Here is a 17,364-nt window from a genome sequence, read left to right as displayed (position 1 = left end):
GATTTCTTGTGTGAGATTTGGAGAAAAGAAACTGCAATGTGTTGTGCAGAATAAGAACTTGAGAATTAATTCACCTTTCTTCTTGGCCATATTGAGTCACTATAGTATCTTGTGGGGCCCTAGTTGGTGTGTTTGATTGTCTAACATGATATAGATGTAATAGTGGAAAAGATGGAGCTTTTGTAGTTTTGCTTCAAATCATTTCTTTTGAGCAAATTAGTTTTACACAACTCTGCGTATCAGATATGGTTATGACTAAATAAAAAATATCCTTGAAAAAGTTACATGATGACATTTACGAACTAAACAATATCTAAGTGTGGCGCCAGGATGGGCTCAGGGCCTAAGTGGTCAAGGTGGTGCTGTGCCACAAGGTGATCTCTTGAGTTCTATTCCTACTAGGCCTAAGATAACATTCTAAGAAAAAAAAAATAGAGGAAAAAATTTTATGCATAGGGCATGATTTAGAATAATATGATCACAAATTGATGTTGTGAACGTGACTTGGAATTTGTAAAGATGTCCACCAGTATTCAAAAAGTCGGTCCCCCAACTGCCTATGCGGCCGCCTAGGCGGCTATTTTTAAAAAACACCTAGGCATTCTGAAGGCGGGGCTAATTAGGCGCTAGAACTAGGTGGCCGCCTAGGCGGTCGGGCGGCCGATTAGGTTGTCAATAAGGCGGCACTAGGCGCTCGCCTAGGTGGCATGCAGGGCCTTGACGAATTTTTTTTTTCTGGTGGGGACAAAAAGGGACATTTTTACCCCTTTAAAAGGGTCATTCTTGCCCCCCAAAACAAATTTAGTGAACTTAGAAAGATTTTTTGAGAGATCAATTTTTTTTTTTTTGAAATCCTTGAATGGTCACGATATTAAAGGATATTCAACCCTAATCTTTTTGAGGCTTATAGGGGTTGTAAAATAGGAGATTTGTGATCCCAAACATTTTGGTTTGGCCCGAAATTCCAGAAGCTTTGATATGTGTTTCCGGCAACATACAATGTATTACATACAAAACTTACTTATTAAATAATAAAACAGACAATTTATATATCATAAACTGGGGGGGGGGGGGGGGGGTGTGGGGGATCCAAATTTTTTTTTTTTATAAGAAATCACTGGTTTTTTGGGTCTACGCGCCCGCCTAGACGACCTCCTTATCGCCTAGGTGGCCCAGACCCGTCACCGCCTAGGTGGCCCCCTCCATCTTATTGAATATTGATGTCCACTACTGATGCCCATTGGTGATGTTGATAGAGTGAGCTGTGTCTTCAACTTGATCATATTGTAGGTTTCACAATATTTGAAAATGAACATAAATGGTTTTGAGATGCTCCTTTTGTTTGCATTAGCCAACCAGTTATGTGTGCATCAACATTGAAAACCTTAAAGGGAAGAGCTAGCATAATTTGCATTAAATGATGTAAAAAACTTCATGAAATAACTGCTGGAATCACTTTGTCAGTGGTTTCATTTGCATCTTGTGTGCCGTATCGTTCTTCTCCATCGACATTGATTTAAATTCAATGCTTATCCTTGGCAGTAGGGCAGAGTGTACCATGTAAACAAAAATATGTTCCTTTCGGAATGAATCTATCTCTCTTTCTGTCTCTCTCTCTCTCTCTCTCTCTTTAACTCACTTTGGCTTATTCAGCAGAAGGATTTGAGTTTGGGACATGGTATTCTCTCTTGCGTTAACTCTGGCCTATTCTTTCTCTCTTTTTCTTTTCAATTTTAACGTAATTCTATTTTTTGGTGCATGGCCATCTATTTCTGAACTAGTGGGTATAGTTTTCCTGAATTTACTACCATGTTCAACTTTAATTTTTAATGGGTTTGTGAACGTGGACATGAATAAATAAATTTTTTACAAAATATTCACATTTTATTGGAGTCTCGTCTTTTGTTTCAACTAGGTGGGGAAACTTTTTGAAAAGATCCAAGAGATGGTGGATGAGGAAAGCAACTTGGTGTTCGTTTTAATAGGTGGGCTTGCTATTTTATTGTTTTCTCAGTTTACTTCCTCTTGTTTTAAATGTAGGTATATTGTTCAACTTCCCCTGATGTAGTTTGTAATTTGTTCATTTTGATTAGAATATTGAATGTGTGGGTGTTCATTTATTTGCTCAACAATTGCTTCTTTTGTAATGTGCTTATGTAATATTTGAGGTTTTTGGAGTACTTTTATTTGGCTTAACTTAATACTATTGTGTTATGAAGAGCCCTATTTCATGAGAACTATTAGGAAGAAGCGGTAATAAATGAATGGCGAGTTTTATTACTTGGATTTCATACTATGTAATGTTATAGCAGCTTGACATAAATTAAAAAGCAACTATAATCAAGTTTTGTATCGAGTGACACCGTGATACATTTCGAGTTGGTTATAGCTTCATGAATAACTTCATAATAAGCTCAAAGACATGATAAGAATATATTTCAATGATGTTCAGCATGATCACTCTTTATAGATGCAGTACTCGTTGGAGACTACTATTTTTTTAGTTTAATTGGTAACGAGTATTTTGGTCAATATGAATGGACTCAAGGCAAGGTGGCCAGGCTGATGGGTTGTCATAACATGACATCTGGAGTTATATGAACAGTACATTGAACTATACTGTCAACAATGCCGTAGACAATATTGTGAATAGTGCCTTGAACAGTAAAAACTAGAGAGAGAGAGAGAGGGAAAAGAAGAGGAACAGAAAGGGAAGAGAGAAAAGATGAAAGAGAAGAGGGAGAGGCGCGTGGATTGACCGCCCAGCCCACATGCACCACTTAAACATTATTTATAATAATTGGCAGGGGTGGCAACGGGTTGGGTTGGGTCGGGCTTAGGTCTTGTGCCAGACCTAGACCAAGACCCGAAAAAAATTTGTGGGACCCAGTGGATCCTATCGAACGCGAAGTTATCAGACCCGGGATTGGACCCAGACACAACCAAAAAATAAAAAAGTATAATACTTAAAAATATTTAAATATTGTGTTAAATATATTAAAGTATTATTTATTTATTACAAATAAAATATATAGTTATGTTTATTTAAATATTAGTTAATACTATATATTGAATATTATTCAATTATTAATACTATTCGGGTTGGGTCTACATGGACCCATACCTGAACTTGAACAATGTTCGGGTTCAAATTTGGGACCCAAACTCAACCTGCCGAGTCCAATTTTTTGATCCAGAGGTTGGGTTGGGTCATCGGGTCTTGGTTTAAGTTTGGGTCCATTGCCACCTCAAATAACTGGATGATAATATTACATAAATACCTTTTAAGTACTTTAGTAAAACCTAATGTCCTAAAGTTTATAAAAGGGAAAGAGATACCCCATATTATATTCAACACTCATAACTGCATAATAATGTAATCTTTAACACTCCCCCTCACGCTGGAGCATTAATATCACCTATGCCCAGTGTTTCAAAAAGCGCTAGGCAGGTCCTAGGCAGATTGGGGAGTCCAGGCCGCCCAGTGCCTAGGTGGGCGGCTAGAACTTGGGCGACCCAGTTGAATCTAACTTAAGGATTCTGCAGTTATTTGAGTATCAGATTATCAGTTTTAAGTTGCTATTGAAAACCTAATATCTATGGTTCATATATTATTTATAAAATTATACAAATTACCCTTATGAAACTATGAACCAACCACTTAAAATTTTCACTCACACACAGTCATAATCCATATCCAATTAAAACTTAAAATATTCCAACCAACCAAATTATAAAACTATGTAAGTAATACTTGAAGACTTAAAAGAATCTTCAATAGTTCAAATGTTCGATACACAATACTTCAATCAAAGTTCAAACTTCAAAGTAACAAAGTTTAATAATTATTCAACAATCAACATTCATTCATCATCAGAAAATCTTGGGTCAGCTGCATTGGCATCATATTCATCGGAGTCGACGGAGTCGTCACCCTCCTCGACATATTGCGACTCGTCTTCCTCCATCTTTTGTGAATCTGCCTATTCTTCCTCCTCTTCCTCCACCCTTGTTCTCTGTGCAGAAGCTCTAGTAGCCCTAGGAGGGTTAGTTGATGTCCCTGAAGCATCCATAACCATGTCCTATGTCAATCCTTTATCCCCCTCAACCTCATCATCATCAACTAACCACTCCATAGCATTGTCCATATTTTTTGATATGATGGGGTCTCTATTATCTCTCTTAGCAAATATATCCTTTAAGAATTGATTGTACTCGACATAGACAAGGTCATTGAGCTTGTTTGATTCAAACCTGTTCTTTTTTTTTGTATGAACCTAACAACATCAAATGGAAGTGAACTAATTAAAATGTAATATCTATGGTTCATGTATTATCTATAAAATTATACAAATTACCCTTATGGCCTTACCCCTTCAAAAATACTCCAATTGTGCTCACAATCGGATGAAGAAGTGGTTAGGTTTAAGATCCGAATGACAACGTTTGTAAATTTGGAGAACTACGCCCATGTTGGCTCCACCAATGGGCTACAAAGAAATAAAAAAAATTATAAATACATAATAGAAATACTTGATTACTTGAACAATTGAACTTTATGAAGATGAACTTAAGAATATTATTAATATAATAATATTCAATATCTGGATTAATTTTGGTCCTTTGCCTCATCGCCATTGGACTCCCAAAAGACTTTAATGTGCACTTGTAATTTATTAGCTCATCAGCGCATATAATATCCTTCATATCAAGAACAGGGACTAGGACCTCTATAAATCCACTCATTAAATCCATTCATAGTTATGTCATTTGTTTGTATATCTTTGTCAATATAAAAAAAAGCTTTGTTCTAATAATAACCAGCTGCATGCAATGGGCGACGTAGCTGCCGATCCCACTTCTCATCGATAATCTCCCAAACAGGCTTGTAGTGAGGGTCTTTATCATTGAAATTTTGGGCTATCTCTCTTTGGTATTTCTCCATAGCATCATATATATAGCCAATAGAAGGCTTGTCACTATCAACCATGCAAAGGACTCTGATAAGAGGAAAAATACCTTAAGAGCATCCTTCACCCCTCGCCAAAAAACCTTAGAAAGTATAATATCTCTTACCTTCTTCTGATAGTGTTGATCTTCCGATAGCACTTTGTAAGGTCATCAATCTTATACTAAACATCCAATTGTTCATTTTGTTACATTTAGGAAAATGTCCTCTTCTTATAATAATTTTGCCTTAGCTCTTTCCTCCATCTTTGTACCCAAGTCCTATAAGGAAGCTCTTTCACATATTGGATGAAGGAAACTAATGGATGAGCAAATGACTGCACTTCAATTAATGGCATGTGGGAGCTTACTGATCTACCGACAGGAAAGAGATATCGTTGGGTGTGCGCATTTAAATATAAGCCAGATGGATCTATGGAGAGGTTGAAAGCTAGGCTAGTGGCCAAGGGGTATACACAAACCTTTGGTATTGACTATTATGAGACGTTTGCATCAATAGCCAAACTTAATTTGATCCAAGTTCTCCTATCTGTAGCAGCAAACAATGGGTGGAAACTTGATGTTAAGAACGCCTTCATTCATAGTGATCAACCTCAAGAGGTGTATATGAAGCTACCACTAAGGTTTGTTGTTCAGGTGGAGTCAGACAAAGTATGTAAGTTGAGGAAAGCAAATTATAGACTGAAACAGTCCCCGCGTGCATGGTTTGAGAAGTTTAGCGTAATTGTTATGGTATATAGATTTCGAAGCAGTCACGTGGATAATTCAGTAGTTATTTAGAAATAATCCACTGGAATTATTATCTTGGTGGTTTATGCTGATGATATCATTATTACATGGAGTGATTAAGAAGGAATTAATAAATTGAAGGGTTATCTGTGACGGTAAATTCAGACAAAAAATTTGGGATGGCTGAGGTATTTTCTTGGAATTGAGGCAGCCAGATCTCAGTATGGTATCAGTTTGTCTCATAGGAAATATGTAACAAATTTGTTGACAGAAATGGGATGTTGGGTGCTAAGCCAATTGATACACCTATAGATCCAAGTATTAAACTTTGAAAGGATCATAGAGATTTATTTGAAGACCATGGCTGATACAAAAGGCTTGTAGGAAAACTTATCTATCTAGTAATCACTTGGCCAAAAGTAGCATTCACTGTGAGTGTAGTGAGTTAGTTTATGCATTCTCCCAGAACACCACGTTGGGAAGCAATACGAAGGATTTTAAGATATTTGAAGGGGGCTCCAAGTCAAGGACTCATCTACAGGAAGAATGGCCATTTAAGTAATAACAACTATTCAGATGTTGATTGGACAGGATCTTAATCAAACAAACGATCTACTACAAACTATTATACCTTTGTTGGAGGAAATTTGGTGACCTAGAAAAGCAAGAAACAAAGTGTGGTAACAGGGTCTAGTGCGGAAGCTGAGTATTGAGCAATGGCTCACACTACATGTGAGCTAATGTGATTGAAACCCTTGATGAAGGAAATAGGATAGTTGATTACTGAGCTGAGGAAGATGTTCTGCGACAATCATGCCATACATATTGCTAGCAACCAAGTCTTTCATGAGAGAACAAAACATATCGAAGTTAGTTGCGATTTTATTCGGGAGAAAGTGATAAGTAAGCAAATAAAAACTACATATTTGAAGTCGAAGGATCAATTGGCTGATATATTTACTAAGGCTCTAGGTCGTACCTAACTCGACAGATTTTTTTCAAAGCTAGGCATAGGCAGTGATTCAAAAAGCGGACTGCTCAGCACTTAGGCGACCCACCTAGGCAGTTCGAACGGCCTGGGACCATCGCCTAGGCTTAGGCGGCCAATTTGAGAGGTCAATCCTTGGGCGGTCTCCCAGGGGCGGAAAAAAAAAATAGTGAGGGCATTTTACATCATTCTTTGTTTTGTTTTTAAGGCCCAAAAATTAGGCTTTTAGGTTCATTTGAAACCTAAACCTTGTTTGAGCCAACTTTAGAGAGAGAAAACCACCAAAAAACTAGATTTTGGTGAATTTTTTAAGATTGAAGAGTTACTCAAAGTTAACCAAAATTGATCAAAACATCACCCAATGGTATTATATTTACTTTTTGGTGTTTTACAAAGTTATTAGGGGGTGTTTTAGAAGATTTTGAGTACTTAGAAACATTTAACATCTATGAGGGGGAAGTTTGAAGATTGAGCAATCAAACTCATAATAAGTGATTTTTTTTATTACTTTAGTAATTTGCATTATTTTTGAGATGTCTTTTTCGAGATCTAATAGGAGTGGTGATCCCAGTTGAAAATATAGCTATAACTCAGATCTTAATGATAGAAATTGCATAAGATGCAAGTTTTGTGAAAATGATACAAAAGGGGGCATAAACCGGTTCAAGAAACATTTTGCCGGTATCAGGGGGGATGTTGCCCCATGTAAAAAGACTCCTGATGCTGTTAAAGAATTTTTGAACTTGGTAAAAATGAAAAAAGATGAGAGATTTGTCTTTATAGCAGAGATTAGGTCTGGTGTTCGAGTCAATTTTGATGATGATGAGAGTGACGAGGAAAGGATTTGGGAGGGATGTCAAGAGGTTGAGCAATCCATTATTAGGGGAAAGGGGAAGGGAGTTGTAATTGCTTCTGGTTCTGGTTCTGGGAGTAAGAAGCGTTGGGTTAGAGGCCCTATGAATAGTTTCTTACCTAGGCCTGACCCTGAGATTGCAGGAGAGAAACAAAAAAGCAAACCACCATTGAAAATAGATTCAAGAAGGAAGAGAGAGATCGAGCTGCATAGTATTTGGCTACATGGTTTTATGAGGCGAGCATTCCTTTCAATACCCCTTGCTTGAGCACCTTTTATGCTGCAGTAGAGGCAATTGGCCAATTTGGCCCTGGGATGAAACAGCCAATCCCATATGAGCTTTCAGAGCCTTTTTTAAAAAAGGCATTGAGTGCTACAAAGGAAGCTGTAGAACTTAAGAAGATGCATGGGCTTAGTATGGGGTTTCTCCAATGGCTGATGCTTGGAGTGATAGGAAGAGAAGAAGTCAAATGAATTTGCTTGTGAATTGTCCAGTAGGGACCATTTTTTTGAGGTCTATTGATGCCTCTGATCATATCCATGATGGCCATTACATATTTCAAGTGATAGAGAAAGGAATTCAGGAGGTTGGGGAGCATTTTGTTGTACAGGTTGTCACAGACAATGCTGCTTCTAATGTTGCTGCATCTAATTTGTTGCGCATAGCTTATCCTAGAATCTTTTGGACACCATGTGCAGCACATTGTATAGACCTTATGCTGGAGGTTCTTGGCGGTTTAACCGAAATATCAGGTGCAGTGAAGAAGACCAAGTATGTTACAAATTTCATTTATAGCCACCATATCACCCTTAGCATGATACGTACCTTTACAAAGAAGAAAGAGATTCTGAGGCCTGGGGTCACGCGATTGGCGACTTGGTACTTATGCCTAGATAACATACATTCGAGGAGATTGCAGTTGAGGCAAATGTTTACTTCGGATGAGTTGAGAGCATGCAAGTAGTCTAAGGCTTAGGTTGGGAAGAAGGTGAGAGATATTATACTTTCTAAGGCTTTTTGGGGAGGGGTGAAGGATGCTCTTAAGGTATTTTTCCTCTTATCAAAGTCCTTCACATGGTTGATAGTGACAAGTCTTCTATGGGCTACATATATGATGCTATGGAGAAATGCAAAAGAGAGATAGCCCAAAATTTCAATGATGAAGAAATCCACTACCAGCTACATCGCCCATTGCATGCAGCTGGTTATTACTTGAACCCCGTTTTTTTTTATATTGACAAGGATATATAAGCAAATGACACAATTATGAACAAATTTAATGAGTGTATAGAGGTGCTAGTCCCTGATCCTGATATGTAGGATATTATATGCGTTGATGAGCTGATAAATTACAAGTTCACATTAAAGTCTTTTGGGAGTCCAATGGCGATGAGGCAAATGACCAAAATTAATCTAGATATTGAATATTATTATATTAATAATATTCTTAAGTTCATCTTCATCAAGTTCAATTGTTCAAGTAATCAAGTATTTCTATTATTTATTTATGATTGTTTTTTATTTCTTTGCAGCCCATTGGTGGAGCCAACATGGGCGTAGTTGTTCAAATTTACAAAAGTTGGCCATTCGGATTTTAAACCTAACCACGTCTTCATCCGGTTGAGAGCGCAATTGGAGTATTTTTGAAGGGGTAAGGCCGTAAGGGTAATATGTATAATTTTATAGATAATACATGAACCATAGATTTTAGATTTTAATTAGTTCACTTTCATTTGATTTTGTTAGGTTCATACAAAGAAAAAGAACATGTTTGAATCAAAGAAGCTCAATGACCTTGTCTATGTCGAGTACAATCGATTCTTGAAGGATATATTTGCTAAGAGAGATAATAGAGACCCCATCATATAAAAAAATATGGACAATGCTATGGAGTGGTTAGTTGATGATGATGAGGTCGAGGGGCATGAAGGATTGACATGGGACATGGTCGTGGATGCTTTAGGGACATTAGCTGACCCTTCTAGGGCTACTAGAGCTTCTGCACAGAGATCAAGGGTGGAGGAAGAGGAGGCAAATTCACAAGAGACGGAGGAAGACGAGTCGCAATATGTCGAGGAGGGTGACGACTCTGATGAATATGATGCCAATGTAGCTGACCCAAGATTTTCTGATGATGAATGAATGTTGATTATTGAATAATTATTAAACTTTGTTACTTTGAAGTTTGAACTTTGATTGAAGTGTTGTGTATTGAACATTGGAACTATTGAAGATTCTTTTGAGTTTTCAAGTATTACTTTCATAGTTTTATAATTTGGTTGGTTGGAATATTTTAAGCTTTAATTGGATATGGATTATGGAGTATGAATCGTCTAATGGATTATGGTTGTGCGCTAAATTCTAATATGTAGTATAATTTGAATATAACTGATAGTCTGATACTCAAATAACTGCAGAATCCTTATTTGGATTCAACTTGGCCACCCAGGTTCTGGGCGCCCGCCTAGGCGTTAGGCGTCCTGGACCCCCCAATCCGCTTAGGAACCGCCTAACGCTTTTTGAAACATTGCACTTAACAAATGGATGAACTTATTTTTCAGTACCATGGCATATAACATGAACAAAACTCATACACCGAAAAATTAAATGAGGAATTGTAAACAAAGGTCTATTAGGAAAGAGTAAAGAGTGTGGTGATTTTCCCTTAAAAATAGAGGAAGGCATGCAATTTATCAAATAACAAGCAGCCAATATAGAATCTCCCCAGTACATTTTTGGCACATGCATATTTTACAGCAAAGCTTGAGTTTACTTCTATTATATCATGAATTTTCCTCTCTGTTAACCCATTTTGTGGAGGTGTGTGTGCACACGATGATTGATGCAAAATATCATGTGTGGTTGATTATTTCTAAAAATCTTGAGATAAATATTTTCTAGCATTATCTGATCGCAAAATACAAACATCCTTTCTAAACTGAGAATGAATTTCTTTATAAAACACTTGAAAAATGGACAATGCCTCAGACCTCTCTTTCATTAAATATATCCATGTTATCCGAGAGAAATCATCCCCAAGGATTAAAAAATATTTGTAATCAAATAGACTTTGAACTTAAGAGGCCCCAAATATTTGAATGAACGATTGCAAAAGGAACGTACATTCGTTTATTGACTATTGGGTGGAAGGAAATCCTATGATGCTTGCTTAACTTACAAGCCTCACATTCTAGGGTTGACAAATACTCTAATGAAGGAACTAATAACTTCAGGTTATTTATAGATGGATGACCAAGCCAGCAATGCCATTGAAGGGGAGAAACACGAGAATGAAGAGCAGCACCAACAAGACTATGATCATGATAGTAGAGTTCTCCAGACTCATGACTACCACCGATCATCTACTTCGTCTTTAGATCTTGAAAAACACAATGTGAAGGATAGAAAGTCATTGAGCGCTAAAGATATTTGGTTAATTTACTGACTGACAACAAACTAAATGGAAACTTTGGAATATAGAGAACATATGACAATGAAAATGAATGAGTAGGACAAACAATGCCTTTCCCAGACAAACTAGACAAAGAGCCATCAGCCAATATAACAGAACCATTGGAATCTAATTGATTGAATTAGACCATGTCTACATCCTCTACCTCTTCCACCACGATTTGAATTCCAGCCTATATGTACAGTTGAATTACTTTTTGACAATAAAACATGATGACAATCTTCAGCTGATGATTTTTCCAATGAGGGTTTAAGGTTGAATAATGTTTCATGTTGCAACAATAATGGCTGCAATTCATGTAATGAGGGAAATGGGGTCTTCATCATCACATATGAAAGAAACTCTTTATACTCATCCCCTAAACCTCTCGAAATAGAATGGACTCTCTTCCCTTTCACTTAGGGGATCTTGCACCATAGCAAGCTGTTCACATAGGGATTTTATTTTGGTATAGAACTAATGCTGAGATGTTATATGTTTTAAGAGAATGAAGCTCATTTCAAAGTTGCATAATTAGGGCTTTTGCTTAATGGAAAAATATCTCATGAAGGGCTCCCAGAATGCTGCGACAATTGGTAAATTGACTACTTGAGGAATGAGTTCCTTTGAAAGAGTGGAACAAATCCAACTAATGAGGTTCTAGTCCTTAAATACCCAATCGTCTCACACAGGGTTGGATTGAGCAACTTTCTTAATTTTTCCATCTTCACTAATCGCTTCTTTTGTAAGAAAATGAATTGGAGACTTTGATGAATCCATCAATGTGCGCCAATTACCATTGGCCTCTTATAAAAGTTAGAGCTAAACCTTTCCAACTAAAATAAATTGAGGAATTGTGTTTAAGAAGTATGTATTGAGAATTAGGAAGACTAATAGACGTAAAAGAAAATGATAAGGCCATTGTTAGCAGAATAAGAAAAGGCAATAGAGCAAAAGATTTCAAGGAAGATGAAATAAGGGAACACAACTAGCAATTAAGTTTTGATGAGCATGAGAGAGAAAAACAATTAGGGGTTTGGGCTAGGTTTCGTGAACCAAGAAGGAGAACAATAGTTAGGATTTTCTCTATTTTTTAAAGAGAGAGAAATAGATTGTGATGAGCAGTATTGTTGATTTCAGATGAGGTCTAGGGTTTTATATTGGATAAAGAGAGAATCAAGAGTTTTGTTGTTGATTTATTGGGCTTTGAAAGAAAAATAGCATGAATAATAGAATGAATAAATAGCGTGAACAATAGCACAACCCATAGAAAGAACAATAGTGTGTACAGTAGGTGCCCCCAAAATGGACGAAATATGAGAGAAAGATTAGGGTTTAGGAAAGGAGGACAAGGATGATGAAAGACGGTAAAGATGAATAAGGAAAGACTAGGGCTTTGAAGATAGAGATAATGAATCATTAAGAAGAAGAATATATGAGTTACCTTGATTAAAGTTGACCACATTGAGAGCATATTCAAACCTCTCTTTGATACCATGAAAAACATAGAGAAGAAGAGAAAAAAGGTATGCACTATTCTCCCATGACAACACACACTAGTGCAGTGCCGTAATTCTTATATTATATTATAAATAAGGTCATATCTTGAGTACGTATCGATATCCCTTATACATCACAACAAAAGATGTTACAATATATAAACCACTTAAAATACACACAAACTACAGAATCGCCCTTCATTGCATTCTAATAATTGTTACCAACCCTCACATGGTGAGCATCAAGGCGTCAATTCACACACTCGTACTGTCCTATGAGCCTCATCAGTTCCCCAAATACCGATCAAACCTCACAATGATAACCTCATCCTTCACAATGAGGTCTTATGCCTTGCTTACCCACGAGGGATTTTGTCCTTTTCACATGATATCCATTAACATTACACATTACACCAAAGGAAAAAATTACATAGGACAGATAATATATGAAAATCAGGGGCCAGGAGGTTTATCATGGTTGATTCGAGGGATTATACCCATGAGGGAAAAAAAGAGGTTGTTCATACTCAAAACATACATGAATAATGCGGACTTGGCAGCCTCGAAACCTAGCTGGCCCAAATAGTGGGGCATTAGCTTTGTACTGTCTTGGGTGTTTTTTGATGTTTAGGTAGGTTGACAAAATCTCCCCAATTGAACTATAAAACAATTATAAGTATAAAAAAGCTACTTCAAGGGGCTTTTGTATGTACTGTGTTATACAATTGAACTATTTTAAACTCATATTAATGAATTTGAAACTCAAAATTGAATGCTAAAAGTTTATAAGTTTGGAACTTGCATAAAATTTGTAAAAAATGAATATTCACTTAAACCACATGTCATTACATGCCAAGGTGCGATAGGATCATAGTCAACATTGTACATGACTCGCAAACAAAATCACAGCTCAACAATTCACATCTCACAAAAGTTGAAACTCATTTAAACTCATATTAATGAATTTGAAACTTGAAATTGAATGCTAAAACTTTATAAGTTTGAAACTTTCCTAAAATTTGTAGAAAATTGTGTTAGTCAATGAATGTTCACATAAACCACATGTCATGACATGCCCAGGTACGATAGGATCATATTCAACAATGTACATCACTCGCAAACAAAATCACAGCTCAACAATTCACTTCTGACAAAAGTCAAAACTCAAAAGGCTAGCCAACAAAACTCAAAACTTTCCAACAAATCTCATGAACACAATTTAGTATTTGAATTTGATCAATGTTCCCACAGCATCTCCATCTCCACTAGCGGCTGCATCTGAATTTGATGCATGATGCCAAGCCGGCATCCTAAGAGTTGTCCTCCCCACTCACTCTCCTCAACCTCTTTCTCCAAGATTGAGATCTTGTGGTCCGTATAGGGCTGAGTGGGGTACTAGAAATCTCATGAACTTGGCTCGAGGTCAATTCCACTCAGGGGAATACTTCTTTGCCTCCAGAATTGACCAATCACTGCTGCTATCATCAACATTTTTTATAATAACAGGGATGATTTTCCCTTCGAAGCGCTCTTTTTGTTTTTGATTATTCTAAATAAAAGCAAGGTTGTCCATTCTCTTTTGTTTGAGCCTATTTCTCTTTGTTGTATGTACCTGTGAGATAATGTATTATCACAAGTTAGGGGTAGTAGAAGTCTGGGAACCTAGCATAGATGGACAATGCGTAGGTTAAAAACATACCATCTCGAAAGTGCTAAAGTTGTTGCAGTCACAACCAATTGAGCTGCGAGTCAAACTTGTAATTTGAATAGCCATATACTGCACGTGATGGGCGCTTCCCCCATGATTTGCCCACCATGAAGCTCTATTAAATAAAAATAAATGGAGTGCACAGTTATATTTGACAGTCCAGGTAGTAGATAGAATCATTGACGCTAGAACTAAGTACTCGAATCACAAATCCAAAACAAAGAAGTTTTGAACTTACTCTGATAGATCTTAGTCATCTGTCTTATTGTCAAATCTGTACCAAGTTACCTGATTGAAATTTATACTTATCAGACCCATTGGCACTTGGTTTGGACATCAAGATTAGGGTTCAGTTTCATGTTGCAGATGTTAATTGCATCCATGAATTGACTCTTAGCATGTATCCTATGATCAGTATGGACATATGCACGTTTGAGATAATACCCTAGTAGGTGTGGAATTTTCTCTAGTTGTGAGTTCTTGTTCTCTTCTGTAATTTTCATAAAAAGGACTATATTTATTGTTATTATTGCTAAAATTCTTCTTTATTTCATCCTTGGCGACCTCCATTGACCATTGCCCTACATATGTAATCCTTTGTTGGTTCCCTGTCACTATTTCAATAATGGGTCAAAAGCACATAGGGCATAGAAAACCTCATTCCAGAAATGACTTAACCACCACTTTCCCTTGGGCTCGCTTGGACCATCAGCGTTAGGTCCATTCTTCATATACATACATGGCCCTGAGCTTGTCTTGTTAGCGCTACTACAGATTATAGAAACAAATGCGCGGTCGCAAATCTAGGCACCTAGGCCTCACGAATTCCCTCTCATATGCAAATTTTCTCATATTCGCCATGACAAGGTGAATAATATCTATACAACAAAGTAACATGAGTATTTTTGGACTTTGGAGGCCTAGTTACATAGGCATTTAGAACTCTAGTAAGTTTTAACCTGACTCAAGTTAAAATTTAGTAGCTTTAGTTAGTAAAATTAAAACTAAGAACTTTGGTAACTTAGAAACCAAGAGTTAACTTGACTTAAGTCAAAACTTTGAACTTTACTAAATATTCAAATCAGAAATTCACGATGAAAAATATAAGTTTTGATTTGAACTTACGTAATGTGGCTGTATATATATGGATTTTGATAGTCTTTGCTTTCTTCAATGCCATTTCCAGCACCTTCATCTTGCTAATGCCTCAAGCATGAAGTCTATACAATGTGCCACACAAGGTGGCCAAAAAATGCGTGGCCTCTTCGCCATCAATATATCAAAATGTGGCTGCAGTCATGTCAGTGGCTACTTGGATCATGTGTTGGTCCCTCTCCTTTGCTATACACCGATCCACTACTGTGGATCATGAATCTTATCAGACGCATCAATGAATCTCAAAATCATGTCCCAATGGACAACAATTTATCATCAAGTTCATAGTACTTCCATTTGTCTTATCGGTCTGTGAATCCGTCATCCTGATGACCCTATACATCACCATGCACCCTTGTGAGTCTTCAAAAAGTTATTTGTGAGCTCCACCTCCTTTATTTGCAATGACTCCTTGATAGGGGCACTATACCCTAACCCTGATTGCCCCACTGCTTCCAAGCTAGCTTAGAAGCTCTTTTAGTTGGCATCATTGAGTGGAGTGTCTGCTTGATGGAACCAACTTACTCAAAAAGAGATACTTTATCCTTGTCTTCTTTCTTAAAGTGTCCCTTTATATTGATCTGCCCTCACGATTAGGTGGGGGACTGCAAGAATCTATAAGTCCTCTTGCTCGAGGCCTCTTTTGCCCAAAGGCCCTGCTTAATAGAGCCCCTTCCTCGGCATATACATCTTTCTCTTCTCGTACTTTTCTCGTACTCCATGTATAGCCACACTCCTCATAATGTCATTGTATTTTTTGTTCTCTTCTTTCTACTTTTGAACCCCTTGCAAATGGTCTAGCATCTCTTTCCTAATATCATGTGGCAATTAGTGCATAGAGCTACATCCCCTTCAATGCTGGCCAAATGTTTTTTTAGTCTATTTATGCCGGCATCATATCCTTTGTACAAAAAATAGAGGCTAACCTATTCTTATCATTAGGTTTCTTAGGACATGATCCATATTTCTAACTTAGATCAACTGACCTACTTGAACTAGAATAAGACATTGTCCCAGACCTCGTGATATCACCTACTCAATAAAGCACCATCCAAACCTAAATAGTGCACAACATTCAAGTATTGAAGGAAGTCACCCAATTTTAGTTGAGGGCTTTAGGATGCCAGCAATCAAATTCAAGTAATGAAAAAAATAACCCACTTTTGGAATATATTTTCAAGAAATTTAGTTTTAGAGTATGGGGAGAGTAATCATATAGAAATCTTACTGAATATCACAAAGAAATAGTTCTTAATTTTCTGAAATTTTTATTTTTATTTTATAATTTGACCAGTCTGACTGATGGACTGTCTGGTTTAACCGAACCATTGGAGGCACTGATCCGATGGCTTGTTCTGTTCTAATAACATTGGTTTTTTTTGGCATGACCCTCTTATGCTGTCCTGCACAGTTCTACATGTCCTGTTCATTATTTTTTATTCTTGAGTGTAATTTTCTAGATGAACTGAACTACCATAGTTGGACAACTGATTGCTTCTTTCTGCATGATTGAGTTTCTCACAGATGAGGTGGAGAGTCTTGCTGCTGCAAGAAAGGCAGCGTTGTCTGGTTCGGAGCCATCTGACTCAATTCGAGTATATTTTCTCTTTTGGCAACAATCCTGATGTCAAAGTTTCTCTTCAACTGGCATTAAGCACTCGATTAAACATTTAGGGGATATATTTGTAAATAATGATAATACTTAGTTATACTCATTCATTTTAAATTTTCCAGGTTGTAAATGCCTTGCTCACTCAACTTGACAGGCTGAAATCCTGGCCTAATGTGATTATCCTGACTACATCAAATATAACAGCTGCAATTGGTATGAAACTGCGTCCAAAGAGTAACGCCTTGCAGATCATGTTGTTTGTATATCATTGTTTGGATGCCTTCGCTCATTCAATTAATAATCTCGTGTTTAATTGCAGCATAATTGCATGCATATAAATGTGCGGCAATATGGTCAGTTAAGGCAATATTATTCTCTCGAAGTATGAACTCAAGTCATT

The 17,364-nt window shown here is 37.0% G+C and overlaps 1 protein-coding gene across 5 annotated transcripts in view; it reads left to right on the top strand.

Annotated features, from left to right (window-relative positions):
- Nucleotides 1-17,364, top strand: part of LOC18442081 (pachytene checkpoint-like protein) — a 47,684-nt gene that overhangs the window by 6,180 nt on the left and 24,140 nt on the right. For 3 of the 5 annotated variants that reach the window (XM_006852304.3, XM_088868667.1, XM_088868668.1), the window contains 3 exons: nucleotides 1,916-1,985; nucleotides 16,877-16,947; nucleotides 17,087-17,177. In XM_006852304.3, the coding sequence (XP_006852366.1) occupies nucleotides 1,916-1,985; nucleotides 16,877-16,947; nucleotides 17,087-17,177 (232 nt within the window). Of the gene's footprint in view, nucleotides 1-1,915; nucleotides 1,986-9,071; nucleotides 9,191-9,285; nucleotides 9,797-16,876; nucleotides 16,948-17,086; nucleotides 17,178-17,364 lie in introns of those variants that run through there. The other 2 variants (XM_088868669.1, XM_020671898.2) reach the window with 2 other exon arrangements.

Source organism: Amborella trichopoda, chromosome 6, assembly GCF_054954075.1.
Source record: "Amborella trichopoda isolate Santa Cruz 75 chromosome 6, AtrichopodaSantaCruz75HAP2 v2.0, whole genome shotgun sequence".
Lineage (NCBI taxonomy): Eukaryota > Viridiplantae > Streptophyta > Magnoliopsida > Amborellales > Amborellaceae > Amborella > Amborella trichopoda.
The sequence above is the reverse complement of the archived record's forward strand: the minus strand, read 5'-3'. Positions and strand labels throughout refer to the sequence as shown.